This window comes from Phoenix dactylifera, chromosome 14, assembly GCF_009389715.1.
Source record: "Phoenix dactylifera cultivar Barhee BC4 chromosome 14, palm_55x_up_171113_PBpolish2nd_filt_p, whole genome shotgun sequence".
Classification (NCBI taxonomy): Eukaryota; Viridiplantae; Streptophyta; class Magnoliopsida; order Arecales; family Arecaceae; genus Phoenix; species Phoenix dactylifera.
Window position 1 is genome coordinate 3,868,009 of NC_052405.1, and position 22,464 is coordinate 3,890,472.

Here is a 22,464-nt window from a genome sequence, read left to right on the forward strand (position 1 = left end):
ATTCATGCCCATAGGGACCCAGACCATAAACGCAAGTTAATTTGCTGCATATTGGCATATAATATATCCATTATCAAGCATAGCTGTATAAATCCTGTCTTACACATAGATAACCCAGGCTGGTACAGATACAGTTTCAACATAAGTTTCCAAACTAACAAATAGATAACTCATTTACTTTGTTAGCATAATATCCCCTTTATTGGGAGATCTGAGATCAGGTCAACTCATTAACTCAAAGCAGAAGTATGCTTTGTACGACAAGATCGGTTGAGACACCCATTAGATGCTAGATTCTTTCAGCCAACATTACAATGCAGCAAAAATACAAGTCTCAGAGTATCAGCAATACTAATGTTGCGTAAAATTCCCAGACCACATAGTGGCGGAAGCCTCATACACCAGGTAACTGAAAAAAAAAATTGTTACACCAACTAATCAGAGTCTCTTGATATTTTTCCAGGAGGTATGAGTCTGCAGGTTTATCTAGAATCAACAGGATTTTAATACATTTCACCTTCTTGATTCTTCAGATAAGAAATGAACTCAAAAAGAGAATGAGCTACAGCTACCAAATCAAACCTGCCACAAAACAAGAAATTGTTACAAGAGAAGCTTCAAGGGAAATTATTGCAGCTAGAATTTACGTACCAAACACCAAAAAACAATGTCTGATGTACCAGTACCTGAGACCTCCTTGCCCAAATGACAGATTGCCATAGATCACCAAAGCTAGAGAATGGAGCTACAGCAATGCAACAATGCCAAACCATGTGGACTGTTTTATCGGTAAACATGGGAATTTAGACTACAAAAAATACTTCATTCTGTCATCCCTCCTCATGGCATTGTATACAGCTTGGACCTGGAAAGACCAAATAGAGTTATGGATCAACAGACCATGCACCTCTCATCAAAAATCATAACCAGCAAACAAAATATTATGAATCCAAATAAAAGCAAAGCATACAACCTAAGATCTGCATGAAAGAAGAAGGGAGGATACCTGCTCACTGGAGACAACATGAATAGGTCCAATGTTTACAGACACGTACTTGCCCCTCGAAGACAGTTTCTGAGTCACATGACCCTGTTCAGCAACCAATAAAATATGGTTAGGTTTGTAACTGAGGAACATGAGTGTAACAACCCCAAAATTTTTTTTTAAAAAGGGATAGAATAGTCCTTTAAAATTAATATAAGGGGTAAAATAGGAAAGAATCAAAAGATAATGGCATAGTTGTAGATGCATTGAAGTGGTAAGGGTAAAATTGGAAGGAATCAAAAGTTAATGGCATAACGGTAGATATGTTGAAGTGTTAGGGGCAAAATGGGAATTTAATAATATTAAACAAAGGGTGAATAGTGTTTTGATGTGATTTAATTGGAGGGTTTGAGCTGGTGAAACCGAGAGAAAGAGGGAGGGGGTTCTCAGGCGTGAAACAGAGGAAAGAAAGAAAGAAAAAGAGAAGAAGAAGAAGAAGAAAGAAGAAGAGGAAGGGGATTCAAGGAGGAAAGGGATCCCGGTTGCACTTCCAGCTGAAGGAAAAAACGTAGATCTCCTTCCCCTCTACGCAAGGACCTCGATTTCCAAAAAGAAAAAGGTAAATATCCATCCCTATCTAGTCTTTTGATGACATTAGGCTATACAAAGGGTGGATATAGTCTAGAGGGGTCGGATAAGGGTTGTAGAGGTGGTTAAAAGAAGAAGAATCGGATTTTGACAAATTTTTCCGGCACTACGGAAAAACTGTGTCGAAGTCCCAACTTCGGCAAATTATTTAGGGGGTCAAACGGCCTCCGATGATGATGCATGTTATCTCTTTGGAATCCTCTGTGAGTGTAGAATGTTAGGTAAAAATTTCATCAAATTTGGAGTCCTGAAAGTGGATCAAAACCGGGATGAAGTAACCCACTGTCAGTTTGGGTTACTGTTCATCCGGGTGGAAAATAAGGGATTTCATGCCATAATAGGGTATTAAGCCTAGATTAGGCTAAGGGAGACCTTGTACTCGTGCAAGGGAGTCCCTAATACACATAAATGATGAGTTAATTAATAGAAAAAGAAAAAGAGAAAGAAAAGAAAAGATTTAGGGAACGGGGGAGTTGAATCAATTAAAGTTCCCTATATTATAATTGGCACGTAGATTATAGCCCTTGATACAAGACTAAATGTATTGTAAATGCATGTCACAGTTGGGCAAGAAGCTAGGGAACAAGAGGAAGAAGTCCCCTGCTGCCTACTGTAAAATTCTAGAGGCGTATCGAGGCCGTGCCGGATTGACAGGTGAGTGGGAGTCATGTACTTTGCACCATGAGCATTCCTTATTCATTTTCATGAATGTTGCCAAGTGTGACTTGATTCCACCTGAGCCTATTGATTAATTGTTGTAGTAGATTCCTCTATAATCTTGATTCTCCATGCTTGATTATTCTGTACATGCATTTGAGGGAACATTGAGAGGAATTACGATGGATCTGAATTGGGAAATGACATCTTTTGTAAAGTGATTTCATTTCATCTATTTCAAAGACTTGTGAGTGGGAGTCATGTACTTTGCACTATGAGCATCCTTAATTCATTTTCATGAATGTCGCCAAGTGTGAATTGATTCCACTTGAGCATATTGATTGATATTGTAGTAGATTCCTCTATAATCTTGATTCTCCATGCTTGATTATTCTGTACATGCATGTGAGGGAACATTGAGAGGAATTACGAGGGGTTGATGAGTAATCAAATTGATTCTGAATTGTGAAATGACTTCTTTTGTAAATTGATTTCATTTCCTCTATTTCAAAAATTTGTAGAGCCCATTTCAGTGGTATATTGAGTTGCATTGCACACCCTTGACCCCTCACTCCCAACCCTGATGTTAGTTTATGATTGGGTCGGAGTCGAGTGAGTGGTAGTCTTAATTATGCTCCTTTTTAGTAGAGTATTGGGAGGGTGCATTATGGCATTCATGCATGGCTTGACAGTATCTGCAGGACACCTATAGTCGATGGGGTTGAACATCGGCCTTTGTGCACATAGTAGCCTTCTGGGTGGGCGGAGCCCAGTCCCTTCCTAGGGGGGACACGGCCCTAGGCGTAGGATCGGCCGGTCCTACGACTTATATTCTGCTTGCCGCCGGGCATAGTAAGACCCCGCGAGGTGCAGTATGGCTTTCCGCGGATGTAGAATTCCCGCGAGGTGCCGTTTAGTATGTAGATGTGAGATGGATTTCTGTTCTGGATACTGGCCAGCATTTATATGATCAGTGTGGTGTCTTATCCTGCATATGCATGTGACAGTAGGGAGTTGTTGCTGGTTCGCCTGGGGCGTAAAACCCACCTCCCGATAGCTGTCTAGCATTTATGTTATCGGTATGGTGTCTTATCCTGCATATGCATGTGACAGTAGGGAGTTGTTGCTGGTTCGCCTGGGGCGTAAAACCCACCTTCCGACAGCTGTCTAGTGATGATTTACATATTGGTGTGGTGTCATATTCGATGTATGCATATGGTAGTAGGGAGTTGTTGCTGGTTCGCCTGGGGCGTAAAACCCACCTCCCGATAGCTGTCTTGTTGATGATTCAGCCTATTGACACCTGATTTATATAATTCAGTACTATGACCTGTTGAACATATTCATGAGTAGCATATATGTTGACTTGATTATTCCATATATGCTTCAGATGAGTTGATATTGATTGTGGTGATATTGATGATTTACTCCATATTCTTTATGTTGAGTTCATGTTCATCTTGTTATTGATCTTGAGATTTTACCTCGAGCCATGATTATATCTCGTCTCATGTGCATAGTACTCTCTACTCCACTCACTGAGTATTCATATACTCACTCCCCAGTTTGGTGTTTTTGATTGCAGGGCAGGTATTGTATAGAGAGGAGCAGGGTTAGAGATTGTCTGCTTACTGTGCCGCTCCATAGTATAGTATAGTACAATGTAGATAGAGGTTTATACCCTTTTGGTGTATTATAAACCTTCTGTTGTATATAGTGTATAGTTACAGTCATAGATCCTGTTGTGGATATGGGTTTGACCATGGATGGAATGGGAACCAGATTTTTATACAGATGAGTTATATGCCTGAGATGATGTATTGATATATATTGTTCAGGTTCATTATGTGACAGATTATGTGATTACTGCTCTGATAGGTAGTGTGTTGTATGTATTGAGATAATCCTGACAGGTCACTATAGGAAAAGTGATCATTTTGTGCATGCATCATGCCAAATTTTTCAAGATTTATTGATGATTGATAGGTAGTAGGGTTCTACGCGGTGGCTGGTGGCCTTATGCCTACCCGCACCCTAGGACCGTCGCGGCGGCCCGCCGGGAATGGGGCGGGGGTCGTGACAAAGCTTGGTATCAGAGCAAAGGTTAAGAAGAGTCCTGTCAGAGCAATAGGATGAGTCAGGATTAAGTATAGGATTATACTATGGAGCATAGGATTTTTCTGTATGTTATTTTATGAGTCATTTACAACTCAGTAAAATATATCATGACTCAGTGTGTAACGACCATCCTCTCTTTTTGACTTTTTTAGAAAGATATAAAGAATACCTCCAAGGAGAGGATCTGCTCGTCCTGGAAGGAGGATGGAGCCAGATATAGCATTGGATGCGGGTTCCACACATATCGAGCCCCAAAGAGAAAAATCTCCTCCTGCAGACAGGCGGAGAGTTGATGATCAAGGGGAGGTAGGAAATAGAGATGCATTGATGGAACAGTTACTGACGAAGAATCAGGCTCTGAGAGAGCAGATTGCTCGGGGGAAACCTCCTGCCCCGTCAGTAGTATCCATCTCACCTCCTGTACGTGTGCCAAGAAGTTTGGCCAGGCGAGCTCTAGATGATGAGGGGATTACTGTACAGGAATTTCTGAGGCTCAGAACCCCGGAGTTTAAGGGGGAAGAAGGTGAAGATCCTCAGAGATTTCTGGAGGAGACTGAAAAGATGATACGGAGACTGCCCTGTTCTGATGCAAGAGCAGATACAGTCACCCCTTTGAGTAATCAGGTAATTTACCCTTTTAAATTCGAGGACGAATTTAATATAAGGGGGGGAGGATGTAACAACCCCAAAATTTTTTTTTAAAAAGGGATAGAATAGTCCTTTAAAATTAATATAAGGGGTAAAATAGGAAAGAATCAAAAGATAATGGCATAGTTGTAGATGCATTGAAGTGGTAAGGGTAAAATTGGAAGGAATCAAAAGTTAATGGCATAACGGTAGATATGTTGAAGTGTTAGGGGCAAAATGGGAATTTAATAATATTAAACAAAGGGTGAATAGTGTTTTGATGTGATTTAATTGGAGGGTTTGAGCTGGTGAAACCGAGAGAAAGAGGGAGGGGGTTCTCAGGCGTGAAACAGAGGAAAGAAAGAAAGAAAAAGAGAAGAAGAAGAAGAAGAAAGAAGAAGAGGAAGGGGATTCAAGGAGGAAAGGGATCCCGGTTGCACTTCCAGCTGAAGGAAAAAACGTAGATCTCCTTCCCCTCTACGCAAGGACCTCGATTTCCAAAAAGAAAAAGGTAAATATCCATCCCTATCTAGTCTTTTGATGACATTAGGCTATACAAAGGGTGGATATAGTCTAGAGGGGTCGGATAAGGGTTGTAGAGGTGGTTAAAAGAAGAAGAATCGGATTTTGACAAATTTTTCCGGCACTACGGAAAAACTGTGTCGAAGTCCCAACTTCGGCAAATTATTTAGGGGGTCAAACGGCCTCCGATGATGATGCATGTTATCTCTTTGGAATCCTCTGTGAGTGTAGAATGTTAGGTAAAAATTTCATCAAATTTGGAGTCCTGAAAGTGGATCAAAACCGGGATGAAGTAACCCACTGTCAGTTTGGGTTACTGTTCATCCGGGTGGAAAATAAGGGATTTCATGCCATAATAGGGTATTAAGCCTAGATTAGGCTAAGGGAGACCTTGTACTCGTGCAAGGGAGTCCCTAATACACATAAATGATGAGTTAATTAATAGAAAAAGAAAAAGAGAAAGAAAAGAAAAGATTTAGGGAACGGGGGAGTTGAATCAATTAAAGTTCCCTATATTATAATTGGCACGTAGATTATAGCCCTTGATACAAGACTAAATGTATTGTAAATGCATGTCACAGTTGGGCAAGAAGCTAGGGAACAAGAGGAAGAAGTCCCCTGCTGCCTACTGTAAAATTCTAGAGGCGTATCAAGGCCGTGCCGGATTGACAGGTGAGTGGGAGTCATGTACTTTGCACCATGAGCATTCCTTATTCATTTTCATGAATGTTGCCAAGTGTGACTTGATTCCACCTGAGCCTATTGATTAATTGTTGTAGTAGATTCCTCTATAATCTTGATTCTCCATGCTTGATTATTCTGTACATGCATTTGAGGGAACATTGAGAGGAATTACGATGGATCTGAATTGGGAAATGACATCTTTTGTAAAGTGATTTCATTTCATCTATTTCAAAGACTTGTGAGTGGGAGTCATGTACTTTGCACTATGAGCATCCTTAATTCATTTTCATGAATGTCGCCAAGTGTGAATTGATTCCACTTGAGCATATTGATTGATATTGTAGTAGATTCCTCTATAATCTTGATTCTCCATGCTTGATTATTCTGTACATGCATGTGAGGGAACATTGAGAGGAATTACGAGGGGTTGATGAGTAATCAAATTGATTCTGAATTGTGAAATGACTTCTTTTGTAAATTGATTTCATTTCCTCTATTTCAAAAATTTGTAGAGCCCATTTCAGTGGTATATTGAGTTGCATTGCACACCCTTGACCCCTCACTCCCAACCCTGATGTTAGTTTATGATTGGGTCGGAGTCGAGTGAGTGGTAGTCTTAATTATGCTCCTTTTTAGTAGAGTATTGGGAGGGTGCATTATGGCATTCATGCATGGCTTGACAGTATCTGCAGGACACCTATAGTCGATGGGGTTGAACATCGGCCTTTGTGCACATAGTAGCCTTCTGGGTGGGCGGAGCCCAGTCCCTTCCTAGGGGGGGACACGGCCCTAGGCGTAGGATCGGCCGGTCCTACGACTTATATTCTGCTTGCCGCCGGGCATAGTAAGACCCCGCGAGGTGCAGTATGGCTTTCCGCGGATGTAGAATTCCCGCGAGGTGCCGTTTAGTATGTAGATGTGAGATGGATTTCTGTTCTGGATACTGGCCAGCATTTATATGATCAGTGTGGTGTCTTATCCTGCATATGCATGTGACAGTAAGGAGTTGTTGCTGGTTCGCCTGGGGCGTAAAACCCACCTCCCGATAGCTGTCTAGCATTTATGTTATCGGTATGGTGTCTTATCCTGCATATGCATGTGACAGTAGGGAGTTGTTGCTGGTTCGCCTGGGGCGTAAAACCCACCTTCCGACAGCTGTCTAGTGATGATTTACATATTGGTGTGGTGTCATATTCGATGTATGCATATGGTAGTAGGGAGTTGTTGCTGGTTCGCCTGGGGCGTAAAACCCACCTCCCGATAGCTGTCTTGTTGATGATTCAGCCTATTGACACCTGATTTATATGATTCAGTACTATGACCTGTTGAACATATTCATGAGTAGCATATATGTTGACTTGATTATTCCATATATGCTTCAGATGAGTTGATATTGATTGTGGTGATATTGATGATTTACTCCATATTCTTTATGTTGAGTTCATGTTCATCTTGTTATTGATCTTGAGATTTTACCTCGAGCCATGATTATATCTCGTCTCATGTGCATAGTACTCTCTACTCCACTCACTGAGTATTCATATACTCACTCCCCAGTTTGGTGTTTTTGATTGCAGGGCAGGTATTGTATAGAGAGGAGCAGGGTTAGAGATTGTCTGCTTACTGTGCCGCTCCATAGTATAGTATAGTACAATGTAGATAGAGGTTTATACCCTTTTGGTGTATTATAAACCTTCTGTTGTATATAGTGTATAGTTACAGTCATAGATCCTGTTGTGGATATGGGTTTGACCATGGATGGAATGGGAACCAGATTTTTATACAGATGAGTTATATGCCTGAGATGATGTATTGATATATATTGTTCAGGTTCATTATGTGACAGATTATGTGATTACTGCTCTGACAGGTAGTGTGTTGTATGTATTGAGATAATCCTGACAGGTCACTATAGGAAAAGTGATCATTTTGTGCATGCATCATGCCAAATTTTTCAAGATTTATTGATGATTGATAGGTAGTAGGGTTCTACGCGGTGGCTGGTGGCCTTATGCCTACCCGCACCCTAGGACCGTCGCGGCGGCCCGCCGGGAATGGGGCGGGGGTCGTGACAATGAGTATCATGAATAACAATAATAATGCCCAGAAGTTGAGAGCTAGCATGTTGGATAAGTTCAGAGAGAAAAAGAAATTATAAAGAAATATAATAAACTCCATATAACAGCCAATCCATTGACTTATTTGGACAGGCAGGAAAAAAAATCAGGATATCATTACCAACGCTAGAGTAGCTTCAGGTGCCAGGAAAAAAAATGTTGTCATAAATGAACAACCCTGAGTCACATTTTTGCAAATATGTTCAACAAAAAGTCACCAACAAAGATGTCCAAGTTCCAGTTTTCATGCTTGATTCCTATCTCTACCTCATAAGAGGTTGAAAGGTCATCAATTTATACATAAAGCAAAAGTTATTAATCCCCAAGACTCCGACTTATAGAAAAGGGTCCAAGTTCCAGTTTTCATGCTTGGTTCCTATCTCTACCTCATAAGAGGTTGAAAGGTCATCAATTTATACATAAAGCAAAAGTTATTAATCCCCAAGACTCCAACTTATAGAAAAGGTCCAAAGTTACTAATTGGCCTTGTATGATCTTCTAAAATGCAATTTATTCCTTATCAATTCGAGATCCAAGATCAATTGTTGTACATATTCTCCAATACATTGGATCTTCTTGGGCATTTCATGCTAATTAGTTCCCATCTACATTAATCTTATTCACAGGAATTTTCAGAATGATAATACAGACAAATAGAGAGTGGAGCCTTTGCAGAATGAGTTCATTGAGTTTAGTGCTTTGAATCTACTTTATTCATAAAACAATTGCAAAAAAAAAAAAATCAAAAATAGGGTCGGCGGAACCATCTCGAAACGAAAGATTCTAGACGTACTAAGCCGTCCCAGCGGCACCGGAATGGTTCTGGCAATGGAAATGAAATCCGTCGCCGGAGGGAGAGAAGGAGAAGGAAAGAGAGGAAAAAAGCGAGCGAGCAGGGGAGGAAGCGAGAGGGAGAGGAAGGAAGAGAGGGAGGTGGAGTTCGGCTGGCGGAGGGCCAGTGGAGGTGGGCGAGCCGAGCGGAGGAGGCTCCTCCGGGCTCCATGGCCAAGTCCCCTGTTTCGTTCGAAACAGTGGTTCGGCCCCTTTTTAAATTAGTTACTTTTAAGTGAAGTCGACAAACCAGGGGACCTGGCCGCGGAGCCCTCCTCCGCCTCCTCCGCTCGGGTCACCGGTCTCCACCGGCCCTCCGCCGGCCTCCACCACTCTCCTTCTCTCTCCCTCCCTCTCCCCCTTCTCTCTCTATTTTTCTCTCTCCCGTTCGCCCTCTCCCCCGCCTCCTCTACTATGTTGCTACGGGGTCGGCACGAAATGGTGCGAGAGCATACCGTTCCATGCCACCGAGCAACCGGTCTGGGCCTCGTTTCCGGCACAGCAGACCCTGATCAAAAGTAAATAAAAAGATGAAAAGAGACAAAAAAACCAAGACAACAACTGGTCAAACAATGAAATATAGCAACAGGTACATATGGGAAGGCCAATAAGCCAACATAACAGCTTCTATACATAATGAAACTCACAGCAGAAAAATATCAGTGATTCTTTAATTCAGATGCAAGGGATCCATGCAAGCAAAGAACCAAGTAGATGCCTATCATGTAACACTTGCATGTAATGACTGAGCAGTTCATATATTAGCAAATTAATCATAAATTTAATCAATCACCATGAAAAAGAAATTATATAACACCAGTAAGACCCAATTACAATGCCAAGTCGCAAAAAAAAAAAGGAAAGCAATGCTGCTTGCAGTGAACTAGTTGACAAGACATGATGTGTTGCAGTGAACTGAGGAGAAAAATCATGCTAGCATCGAAAGAAAATCAGGAACAATATTGGGAGCAGGGACGAAATCAGAATATAAGTCTTATACTGCTTGCAGTTCAAAGTGGCTTGTGAGCAACAGCAGAAGCAAAGTCTGGGAATGGGTTTGAATAGCGGTCCCTGCTTCTAGGAAACAGCGAGCTACGGGACCATAGATAATACACTCCTGTCATATACGGCTACCAGCAGCATGACCAACTTCCAAAATCAATTCTAGAGACTGCTTAGCCTTCAAGTTCGTTAATGATTTAATGGATAACAGACTTTAAAGTTTGCATTTAGAGTCAATTTCTGTAACAGGTATAGATAATTGTGAAATTATGGGCGCCTTGTCAAAGGGCGAAAGGGCATTGTCAATGGTTATCCACTCATCTGAAGCAGGAAACTGATATCAAGAGAGTGTTAAATGAAAATTTTATCTTCTCAAACCTTCCCTGGAGTCTTCTCAATCCAAGCATTATCTCTTCCTAATTTTGCATCCTATCTATGTATATCTAACGCTAAGGCAAGGGTTTAAATCCCAGGTACTGGAGCTCATCCTGATCTGGGACGAGAAATGTACAGTACCAAGACAATAGTGGCATAGATTGGGACGGACCAAAGTAATCATTAAAAACAAGAATGAAGAGGAAAATAGTAAACAAATATAAATTTAAAATGGGTGTCCCATGATGCCAAGCCATCCACGTGTCGAAAACCAAGATGAACCAAGACAACCAGGTCCAGATACACCCTGGGCCCTGAATGTATCCTATGACCAGGTCTCTCTCCATCCATTATGGTATCACTGGGATCACTGGGTCCTCAATCCTTGCTCTAAGGCTTCTTCTACCAACTCATAGATCACCATCAACCATCTCCCATCTTTATCATCATTACTAAGATCAAGTACATTGGGAAGAAGGAAGGAAGCCTGGAACGAGCATGGAGATGACTAAAAGATGAAGCACCAATATAAATAAATAGAAGGGCGCCATTCTTTTCTCTCTCTTATCTTTATTTTGTAATTGCATTCATTTACATAAAATTTAATTGATTGTTGTTCATTTTGTTCATTATCTTGCATCACTAATTATTATGCACCATTGTATCTCAGGTCCTAGGGTAGATCATCATCAACTAGAGCATTTTCTAGAACATTTTAGCAAACTTCCTTGAATCCTTTTATGGTTTCTTATAGGAGTCTCACAAGCCTTATTGGTAAAGTATAATGTTTTATTTGGGGAAAGAAGGGGCTAAAATCTTGATTCTCCTTCCTCACCTCCTTGACAAGTTGCATATTCATCTTGAAATTTCTTTTTTAATTTTACATAGAACATTGCAAATTCATTTCCTCATCCAAATCTCCCATGCCTCCTCTTTATCCAGTGAAAGCCTTCAATAAAGTGGGTGAGTGTGTGTGTGTGTGTGTATGTATGTAACATCTTAAATTCCCCCATCATCCAACCAGCTAGGACCTTACGACAGAGAGCCCAACCATCTACCTTCTCTGCTTGTCTGCCCTCATCCCACCAACTGTTTCTTCCTCCTTTTCCTATTTTATGATTTCTTTTCTCTTTACCTCATACTCTTTCTTCCTCCGCTTCTTCTCATTCTTCCTCCTTTTCTTAATTTACTTCTTCAACAGCCTAAGTCACTGCTCACCAATCTAAGCACCATCTAAACATTCAGGGATTCCCGCTTGCTAGGATTGCCTAGACACCTTTCAACCTTGGTTTATTCATAAAAACTGCCTTAATAAAGCATACCAAAAGAATGATGAGCTTAGTGTTTCGGTGATTACAACACTACAAAGTCTTAGCTTTGCATAAAATATGTGAAGCTAATGAAAGTTCGCATGCAACTTTATATTTTTCAACTTCTTTGTGAGTACTATCAAAACAAACCAGTTTTTTCGGAATTAAACCTGTTCTCTGCACAAACCTTGGGAATTGGTTTCTGAAGTACAGATTCAACAGCAACAACCATCGCTTGGACAAAATCATCACCTCCAGTTCCTATTGCAGTGAACCCTCTAGTCATGGGATATGAGTTGACCTGTAAAATCAACAGTACCAATGAACAGGTTAACAATGTTGGCTCTTGACATAGAGAAAATCGAGGTGCAAACTAGATTGCTTATTCTTGTTAGTCTGCATACCAACTCCTAATCTTCAGTGGTGCATATCTAAAAAGTTCTCAATTTTATCCAAAAAGTATTCTATTTCCTTAGATAGACAAGTTCACTATAGGAGTAGATGAATCTTCAGAGCACAATCAACTCAGTGCCTCATTACTAAATATCAAATTAGCACCAGTTCAGTTGTTCTATACAGGAGTAGAAAAAAAAAAAACTAGTTTCCCAAGTCAAATTATGCAGGTTTTGCAATCAAGTATGAATATAGGGATTAACATTTTTGTACCCAAACAAATTAACAGATCACAATAAGTTGGTAATGTAAACCACTAGAAGTTTCAGAAATGAAGATAGTTAACCCGATTGTCTGCTCCAAGTAAATCATTAATCAAGTTGTCTAACTGAGCCAATGATGGAAGAGCTTAACCTAGCCACAATAACAGATACTGGTCTGGCAAAGGCCAATTGTTAAAAGAGCATCCTAGTGCATGAGGCTCCTGGCAAGATCTAGTGAGAGTCAGATGCATGCAACCTTGCTCTCATATATGAAGAGGTTGTTTCCATGATTCAAACCCATGACACTAGGGTCACAATGGAGCAACCTTACCATTGCATCAAGGCTTGCTCTCATATCTCGGGCCTATTGCTAATATATTGCAAATCCTAATAGATCAAGCTTATGTTTCAATGAATTTGACATATAAATTGAGAACTATGTCACAACATATGCTAATTTTACCAAGGCAAATTGCACCCTATGATAATTGACATAGGACAACCTAAAGGAATCATCTTTATATGTTGTCAACCACCATGCCTGCTAGCCAGTGCTACTTGGCCACCATTCAACAAAGTTGTTATCTGTGCATTTATATGCACATATAAGTCTGGCCCAATTTAGGTGTGGCACATGTGTGAACACATGCATAAGCCAACATGAGAGAGAGAGAGAGAGAGAGAGAGAGAGAGAGAGAGAGATGGGTTCAAAGGATGAGATTCATGTGACATGCCAAGACCAGCTAAATTTCCAGTTAAAATAAGACATTTTTCAAACAAAAGAAAAGAATCTGGATTGGACAGCATGGAAACAAAACTCTATGGATAGCAACAACTAGGCCAGGGGCAGCACAAGATACACGTCTACAAAGTGGCTGAGTTTAGGGTTTTCAATTTTACTAGTGGGACACAACAAGTACATTCTAGTCCAATTCATGAAGGCTTGCATGTAGACACAAAGACCGGAGCATGATCAACAATGCATGTGCGCAAAATCCACCAACATGCATAAGCATTCAGATGCAAACCACAGAAAGAGAAACAAACAACCATACCTTTTGATCTAGAACAAGCCATTCGTTAGTAGTATCATCTGTCACTGTACCACCAATGACAACATTGGTGGTTTGTGCAACCCTTCCTTCTGACTTAGATAATTCTGGATACAATGCCAAAAAGAGTTAGAACAGAAACAATATATAACAACTTTAAGAAAGATATTTGTAAATATTTTAAACTAATAATATCAGCAAATTGATCAGGCCTAACACAAATGACATTTACAGTAGCCTGCATACTATGAACTTTTCATATTTCCAGTCATCCATGTCCCATTTTTTGCATTGTACATCAAGACCCATTACCGTCCCTTCTATGTATCACTTTGCATTATAATATACATAATGACTACACACAGTTTTACTATCTACCAGCTTGTCTCCATAAAACTTCCCTCTTTTTAACTAAAAACTGTGCTTCTTGGTATAATGGTAGAGATGATCCTGCTGAGGGAGGGCTGCTTTCAAAATACACAGGGGTTGTGTCAGCATAAATTTTCATATAATTTCAAACATATACCTAAAAAATGCAGTTTCCAGTCAAATGGTAGCAATGCCCCTCACTTTTAGGAAGGCCTGGATACCGAACAAGCAGTGATTATATCAGCAAGTCAGGCAAACAGAGCCAATTGCACATTGCATATGTGTGGATGGGGCATGTATGCGACAGGCATTAATGTGGAAATATCTGGACAAGTATATGTGCATCTGGGGGCCCTTGAGAAAGCCTCCATAGCCTCCCTTAGCTGCTTGTGCTGTAACACCCAGCAGTGCCTAACCAGAAAGCTTCCCAGGCCCATCAAAGCTCAAATATGGCCAATGGCCAAATGACCTCTCGTATGAAAACAAAAAAGAACACTAGACTGTCACAGGGTCTTATTCTGCATATGATCACATCCAGTTTAGTCCAGTCTCACGCAGCACACTCAAGTGCCAACAAGTCTCCCTCTCTCTCTCTCTCTCTCTCTGATAATCTCTCTCTCTCTCTCACACACACACACACATACTACCCCAGGCAGCTTGAGAGAGTGTTTTGTTATATCATGTTTTGTAAAGAAATGAAAAGGGGGAAAGGGTTGCTTATTCTGTTTGTTTGTTCATATTATAAGGTTACATTGATTTTTCTCTCTCTTTTTTCTTAAATTTTATGATTAGACAGTTGCGCTGGGCTAAAAGAATTTAAAAAATATTTATACGATACTTATTGTTGCATTTTAGAGCCTCTTTGGGAGTCATGTAATCATCCAAAATTTAGTTTATTATAGAAAAGGGCAAAAATTGAAAACACTTTGGCATGATCTCCTCAAAACTATTAAGAATAAAAACCTCAAAATCCTCTCTCAAAAGCAGAGGACACTTTCGCTGGTATATATCCTTTCTTTCCACTGTTATCTATTATGGCTGATGAACTTAACGTGAGCTACTCTTGGGTGCATGGGCCCATATGAACTTCTGTAAAAGAGCCATTCGTCTTTCATTCGCTAGTTTGCCAAGATTTATGGGTGAAAATCTCAATGCATCATTAATTCAATATGCAAATTTCAGCTTCCTAGTAAAAAAACAAAGGTGTCTAAGTGCATGAGGCTTTCACCACTATAGGGTCTAGTGAGAGTTCAATGCAGCAGTCTCACCCCTGCATACAGAGAGGCTGTTTCTGTAATCCAAACCCGTGACACTCAGGTCAAGTGGAGCAGCATTACTATTGCACTAAGCCCCACCATCTTTTCAGCTCCCTAGTATTTACGATAAATGTTGATTACTAGCATGGAATGCCGTACCGGCCCGTACCGGCCGGTATCGGCCGGTACGTACCGGTCCGGTCCTAGACCGGTACCGGAACGGATAAAAAACCGGTATTTTCCGGTTTTTTATCCGAATCGGCCGGTTCGGGCCCGTACCGGCTGGTTTGGAGCCCGTACCGGCCGGTACCGGCCTCGTACCGGTGCGAACCGGCCGGTTCGTACCGGTACGATTTTTTTTTTAGAACCACAGCGCCGCGCGCTGTGATTTTTGAAACCACCGCGTACCGGCCGGTACGGTACCGGTACCGGCCGGTACGTACCAGACCGGACCGGTCCGGCCGGCCACCGGTACGCCGACCGGTACCGGTACGGCGGACCTTGATTACTAGGATATTGTTTCCATAATGATCTTTATCAGCCCACCTACTAAGACACATAGATCATATGAAAAGATCTATTATATATGGAATTACTTTGCTTAGATGGCCTATACTGGAAGTGTCAACTGATCGTCTAAGGTTATAGACTTTATCAATGTTTTGTAAATGTTCAATTAGAGAGCCAGCTTGATGAAAACACTATCAAGATTTACTTGAGCTCAATTACCCTTTTCATATAGGGACCTCAGCCTAAGCATAGACTACCGCTCAACTCTGATCCACTCAGCTTATCTACTACATCACAAGTGGTGGAAGAGGAAGACTTATGGAAAAACTCAAAATGAAGAAAATAAGAAATCAAAGTGAGCTGTGCACTGGCAGAAATATCCATTATAAGGATCATCCCAAGTAAAAAAGAAGAGTATGCCCCGAATTCTGGATAAAAGAAAGAAAAAGAAAAATTGAAAGGAAAAAAATAAAGCTAATAGCAAATTAGGGTTATCAAGGTATATCACTTGCTGCAAACAAGTGTAATGAAAACTCCAGAATGTTATCTTATTTCACTTCGCTCCTCCATGTGCGATAGAAATTTTATGAGTGGTTTTCCTTTGGAAGTACATAGAGTAAAAATCAAGGTCCGCCGTACCGGTCCGGTCCGGCGTACCGGTCGCCGGCCGGACCGGTATGGTACCGGTCCGGACCGGTACGGTACCGGCCGGGCTCCGCGAGCCAGACTTTTTTTTTTTTTTAATGTTGTCTCTGTTGGATCTTAAATTAAATGAAAATTGATGTTTTTTTATTACTTTTTTCATGATTTTTGATATTTTCATATTTAAATTTAGGGTTGAAATTTGAAACATATATGATGCATGATTGCATGTTATGTTTTCCTCCCGTTCGAAATGATAAAATCATACACATAAAATATCTTCGAATTAAGATACAATCATTTACATACATTTAAAGTACTCTAGGATATCTAAAATCGGGACGAGTGCCGATGGCTCTCGTAGATATCTGGATCATAAGTATAATCAGGAGGAGGCAAATCAACCCAATCAGAAGGAACACGCGCCAGGTTATAAGAACTGTCGGATCTCTCGCTCACGCTCTGGCTCTGAGAGGTGTCCTCTGATTGTGTAGGGGCCCATCCAAATATGGCGGAAGCAAAATCCAATGCACCATATCCGTATTCGTCAGGCTGAGGCTGTGGATAATAGAATCCGTATCCGTATGTCCTCGGATCTGCAGTCGTATCCTGTCTTCCTGAACGACCTCGAGGAGCCCGTCTTCTATATCCAATAATATCCTCACGATCTCTATCAGGTGGTCGACCGTGGTCCGTATCCTGTGTAGCACCCATAAATTGGGACTCACCGGTGAAATAAAGACCACCATCCGTCTGTGTCTCATGAGTACCATACTGTCCTCCGCTCCCTCCATGGCTAGAAGATCCATCACCACCAGAACCTTCATCGCTACTAGTCCAAGTCTCTTCCTCGACACTCTCCATTGGGATTCTTTGTTTTTCTTTCCTGGCCCTCTCTGTCTGGCTCCCCTGTGCCTGCGGCTGATCAGCTCTGGGAGTGCGTGGAATATTGCGCTCAGCCCATTGCTCTGGATCGACCCCAGCTTCGGTGGCTATGAAGGTAGCTGGTCGTGGAGGCGATCCTGGCTCGTCAAGCTCGGGCTCCTGCTGCTGGCCTACAAGCCAGCCGAGTAGTGGATCATCGTCATCAGCGGTGAAGGACCCGTAAATCGGATCTGTATACTTGAGCTCCACTTCCTCCTGGATGCACTTTAGCCTCAACCGCAAATTGTAATGCACATAAACAAGGTCGTTGAGGCGCTTTTGCGTCAAACGGTTTCTTTGTTTGCTGTGGATAAGGGCGAAGGTGGACCAATTGCGCTCACATCCACTAGAGGAGACTGTTTGGGAGAGGATCCGGATAGCTATCCGCTTTAGATTTCTCGCGGATCCGCCAAAATGCACCCACCATTCAGCTGCAAAAATATTTATGAAGATTACATATATGATAGTTCCATAATAGTAACTAAGTAACACCAGGTGAATGTTTTGCTGATGTGTCACGTACCTGGATTCATATTGTGTTTGCTGACGACAGCCGCTCGTTGGCCAAAACTGTAGCTGCCCTCTCTAAATAATTTGCTTTGTGAAAAATAAGCATAAGAAAACTATGTTAATAATTGAAGATGCTGATATACTTACACATGCTAGTAATTACTAAATCATAATTACCTCTTCAAGACATAGGGCCGCTTTTTCTGGATCTGCCTCCATCTTGTAAATCACATTACGCAAAGCATCCAGAAGTGTTTCATCCATACCAATTCCATCTATGCTGTACTGAAACCGGGGGTTTAGGTAGTATGCTGCACATATACGAGACTATCTTAGCATAATTATATAATTATATCCATCACTATAATTGTCACTATAATTATATCTTAGTTTACCTGCTAGATGTAATTCCGTACCCATTTGCGCTCCCCACCGTTGCTCAACGATGTTGATGTATGACCGGCCATGTGCTGGATCTGCCTCCATAATCTGATCCTTTGCCTTGACCATCATGTGTACAAAAACCCCATCTGGGGGTAGATCTCGCTATCTACGGCCCGCAGCACTTCATATAATGGTTTGATAGCCTTGACTATTGTAGTAGCCCGCTGCCAGAATGGCTGTCTCGTCACCAAGTCTTCTATCTTGCTCCCTTCAGTGCCGGCATAAGAATATCTACTATCATACCACTCCGGACTGGCAAACATCTGACGTAGGGCTCCTCTCTTCTCGAGTATGCTATCAAGTGCGATGAAGTTGGTAGCAAACCGTGTGACTCCTGGTCTCAGAATCTCTCCCCCTGCATACTTTCTCATCAATGAAAGAACCCAGTTATGGTTATAAATATACCTCGTAATGCGTTGAGCTGTCTCCACCGTTTGTTGCACCCTACGGATCTTTCCAATGTCCATCAACATAAGATCGATACAATGTGCAGCACATGGGGTCCAGAAAATATGTGGCCGCCGCTCCATCAAGACTTGCCCGGCAGCCTTATATTGCGGCCCATTATCAGTGACGACCTGCACGACATTCTACTCTCCTACCAGATCAATCACATCCTCCATAAGTTTCAGCATGTACGAGGTGTTGTGCACAGAAGCCGAAGCATCAATCGACTTGTGGAAGAAGGTCTTAGCATCACAGTATGTCAGGAAGTTGATGATGCTCCGCCTGGTCGGACCGGTCCAACCATCGCACATGATGGTTAGTCCATATATGGGCCACTTGCTCTTGTAGGAGTCAATCCAATTCTCCAGCTCCTCCTTATTGTTGTCAAGAAGCTCACCGTATATATCCTTCGGGCCTGGAGGAGCTACACCGGGACCGGCAGCTTGTATGGCGGCAATGGCAGACCTGTAGTATGTATTGTCTGCCACATTCGCTGGGATGTGGCTGAAGTGAAACCAGGATCCAATAGCTCGCCACATAGTTTTCTTCTTATCCTTCATCCACATTGTGTCTACCCTCTGCTGCCTTGAATCTCTACTGGGGAGAGCATGCGGATCTACATCATGAATTGTCGCTCCTTCTGCAACTCCTCTAGATGACTTCTTTCGGCTACCAAAACCACCCAGCATAGATGCAATCCGGCCACGTTCTTTGCCGACGCCCTCCCTTACTGAAGTTGTCCTCAAGAACTCTGGATCTTGTCTAGTGCTTCGAGAACCGCCGCCCGACTCGTATGCAGAGGGCCCAAATCGAGCCCTATGCCTGGCCACCTCCTCCTGCTGCCACTGATCATCCAGGCTTGCATGCATGGCCGCCTGAATATCTGCCTCCTCCTCATCTAGATCCTCGACCTCCTCTGGCTCCCTAGAGTGATAGGAAGGTGGCTCTGCCGCTTGGCAATCGACCTCCGCCCTCTTCTTGGAAGCCATCTCCTTCGCTTCTTTGGCCTCAGCAAGATTCTGCCTCATCAGCACACGAATCTCGTTAGGACAATTTCGGCACGTAGCAACCTCACCGGAATTTCCGGCTAAGTGTTGCTTCAACCTGGTTACCCCTCCTCCCTTGAAAACCTTGTCGCAAAACTTGCATTGAAACTGGTGTCGTTGCCCCTCACTTCCAAGTCTTCGCCCATAAGACCAGCCAATATCACGCTTTGCAGGGTTCGTTTTTCTTGATGGCTCCATTTCTATCATAAAAGGACAACTTATCAAAAAATTAAGCTAATAAAGTAAATTTTTGCATTATCTTATTATTTAAGTAATTTATAAACTATTTTTTTTAAGTAAATTATTAGCAAAATTAATGAAATAATATAGGATAAAAAAACCGCACCTTAAATAGTCTCCGCTGGATTTTTTGGGCAGGACCTCCTCCTCGCTATCTCTCAAATCTTTCCGTCTCCGCACCTTAAATAGAACCCATTTCTATCATAAAAGGACAACTTATCAAAAAATTAAGCTAATAAAGTAAATTTTTGCATTATCTTATTATTTAAGTAATTTATAAACTATTTTTTTTAAGTAAATTATTAACAAAATTAATAAAATAATATAGGATAAAAAAACCGCACCTTAAATAGTCTCCGCTGGATTTTTTGGGCAGGACCTCCTCCTCGCTATCTCTCAAATCTTTCCGTCTCCGCACCTTAACTAGAACCTCTCAAGTCTCAACCTCAAATTGTTTGGGAAAGAAGTGAGCCTCGTTCGGTTTTTATAACCGAACGAGAGGCTTAAGATCGTGCTGTTAATCCCAGATTAACAGAAAATTCCAGCTTAATATCGTTAAATTGGTACGGAAAGAAGTGGCCGGTCGGCCACTTTCTTGGTTTTTAATGGGAAGGAGTGGCCGAGGCCACTCCTTTTCCCATTAAAAAAAGGGAGAAAGCTGTGGCCTGTCGGCCACAGCAATTTTTTATTTTTTATTTTTCTTTGAAAGAAGTGGCCGGTTGGCCACTTCCTTCTTAAAACCACGCGCGGCGCGTGGTTTTTGAAACCACGCGCCGCAGTGGTTTTGGGAACCACAGCGCCTCGCTGTGGTTCCCCCAAAAAAAAAAAAAAAAAATTGAAAGAAGTGGCCCACGGGCCACTTCTCCCTTAAAACCACGCGCCGCGCGTGGTTTTTGACCACGCGCCGCGCGTGGTTTTTGACCACGCGCCGCGCGTGGTTTTTGAAACCACAGCGCGAAGCTGTGGTTTCGTAAAAAAAAAAAAAAAACCCACCCGTACCGGTGCGAACCGGCCGGTACGAGTCCCGTACCGGCCGGTACGGGTCCGTACCGGCCGGTACACAGATGAAAACCGGATATACCGGTTTTCATCGCTCTCCGGTACCGGTCAAGCACCGGACCGGTTTGTACCGGCCCGTACCGGCCGGTACGGACCGGTACGGCTTTCCTTGGTAAAAATGACTCAAATGAAGAGAAGTGATTGCACATAAATGATGCATCGAGTGAACAAGCCTATCCCAAATGAGTCCAGGTAGTCAAATATTGATCGCCCATCGTTAAGTCTTTTCTAACTTAGTGTCCAAATTATCCAAACTGATTGCTTCACAAGAATTCTCAATACAGATCCAGAATTTAACATATCCAATCTCCATCCTAACAACAATATCAGTGCAGATGGTAATCATACTATGACAAAATTCATCTCTAAATCTACCATCATATAAACAACCCCAATAACCACTGTTAACTTCAACCATTTTAATTCTGTTTCCCTCCATGCCACGCATCAGCTAGTCCCCTACACTCCCACAAATTAAATGTCCTGTAGATGCAATAAAGATACAATTTCTTTCTATAATTTTCCTTCCATTCGATGCATCCCATTGATCCAACGAACTGTTTTCTTTCATAGCAATGCATCAGCTAAGTTCCTACCCTTCCACAAACTAAATTTTGTTCGGTGGATTCAAAAACAAAAAAAGAACAATTTTTTTTGCTAAAAGTTGCCTACCAACCAATGCATCCCTTCGCAACGAAGAAGAAAACGTAATGAAGCACAAAAGATTACAGGATAACAGTTAAATCGTATAAAAGGTATCGTATTCTTCCATTAGAGCTGGGGGAGAAGGGGTTGGGGGGCTCACCGGAGATGGCCTTGAGGACGGCTTCCTGGGGCGGTCCCTGATCGTCCGGAGGCGAGGAAGAAGAAGAGGAAGAGGCGGGGGAGGGGGCCTCGCCTTGGGAGCATCGAAGAGGGGAAACGCCGTGGAAAACCCTAACCCTAGACGGTCGCACGAGGGAAGGCGGAGAGGAGGAGGAGGAGGAGGAAAGGGAGGGGAACCATGGCCGTGGCTCCGAGAGGAGGACGCAGGAGCGCAAGACTGTTCGACACGCCATCGCGGATAAAATTTTGCGGGGTTTCGGCCCAAGCCATCTCTGTTCCCGAGAACTTATAGCGGTTAGCATTTGCTACGGTGTTTACGACACCGTGAGGGCATGCATAGTGGACTTCATGATTCGTGTTCCGTTTTTTTTTCCCATGATGTGGGAATTCTGTAAAAAATATTTGTGAATAGAGGTTTCTTGTATTTTCTTTCTCACCTTAAAAAATTTTGGATTTTCTAGAATTTCAATTGTTGTTGCCTCAATTTTTGTACATTCAATACTTTTCAAGCATGTTTGGTTGAAGAAATTTGAACTCTAGAATAGAAATGGAAATGAATAATTTCTACTTAGGCATTTAGTTGAAGAGGGAGGCCCATTCTCATTCCA

General features: G+C 42.1%; 1 protein-coding gene across 3 annotated transcripts; it reads right to left on the bottom strand.

Moving 5' to 3' along the window:
* Positions 1-36: 36 nt before the first annotated feature.
* On the bottom strand, positions 37-22,115 carry LOC103718319. Of its 3 annotated transcripts, XM_008807074.3 has the most exons (7): positions 21,837-22,115; positions 13,588-13,691; positions 12,064-12,177; positions 1,007-1,090; positions 687-865; positions 518-582; positions 37-409 (listed from the first exon to the last, which is right to left on the bottom strand). In XM_008807074.3, exons 1-5 carry the CDS (start codon positions 22,087-22,089, stop codon positions 809-811), a joined length of 612 nt encoding a protein of 203 aa, XP_008805296.1. In that variant the 5' UTR covers positions 22,090-22,115; the 3' UTR covers positions 37-409; positions 518-582; positions 687-808. The 3 variants fall into 3 exon arrangements, with proteins under 3 accessions (XP_008805296.1, XP_026664746.1, XP_008805295.1); XM_026808945.2 differs by lacking the exon at positions 518-582; XM_008807073.3 differs by having other exon boundaries at positions 52-582.
* Positions 22,116-22,464: the final 349 nt, after the last annotated feature.

Excerpts from the sequence above, each read along its gene's own strand:
- LOC103718319 (XM_026808945.2), bottom strand. The coding sequence starts at position 22,089 with ATGGCGTGTCGAACAGTCTTGCGCTCCTGCGTCCTCCTCTCGGAGCCA. Across the intron at positions 13,692-21,836 it reads CGTCCTCAAGGCCATCTCCG|AATTATCTAAGTCAGAAGGA; the intron begins GTGAGCCCCCCA and ends CATTGTATCCAG. Across the intron at positions 1,091-12,063 it reads TTCAGAAACCAATTCCCAAG|GGTCATGTGACTCAGAAACT; the intron begins GTTTGTGCAGAG and ends GTTGCTGAACAG.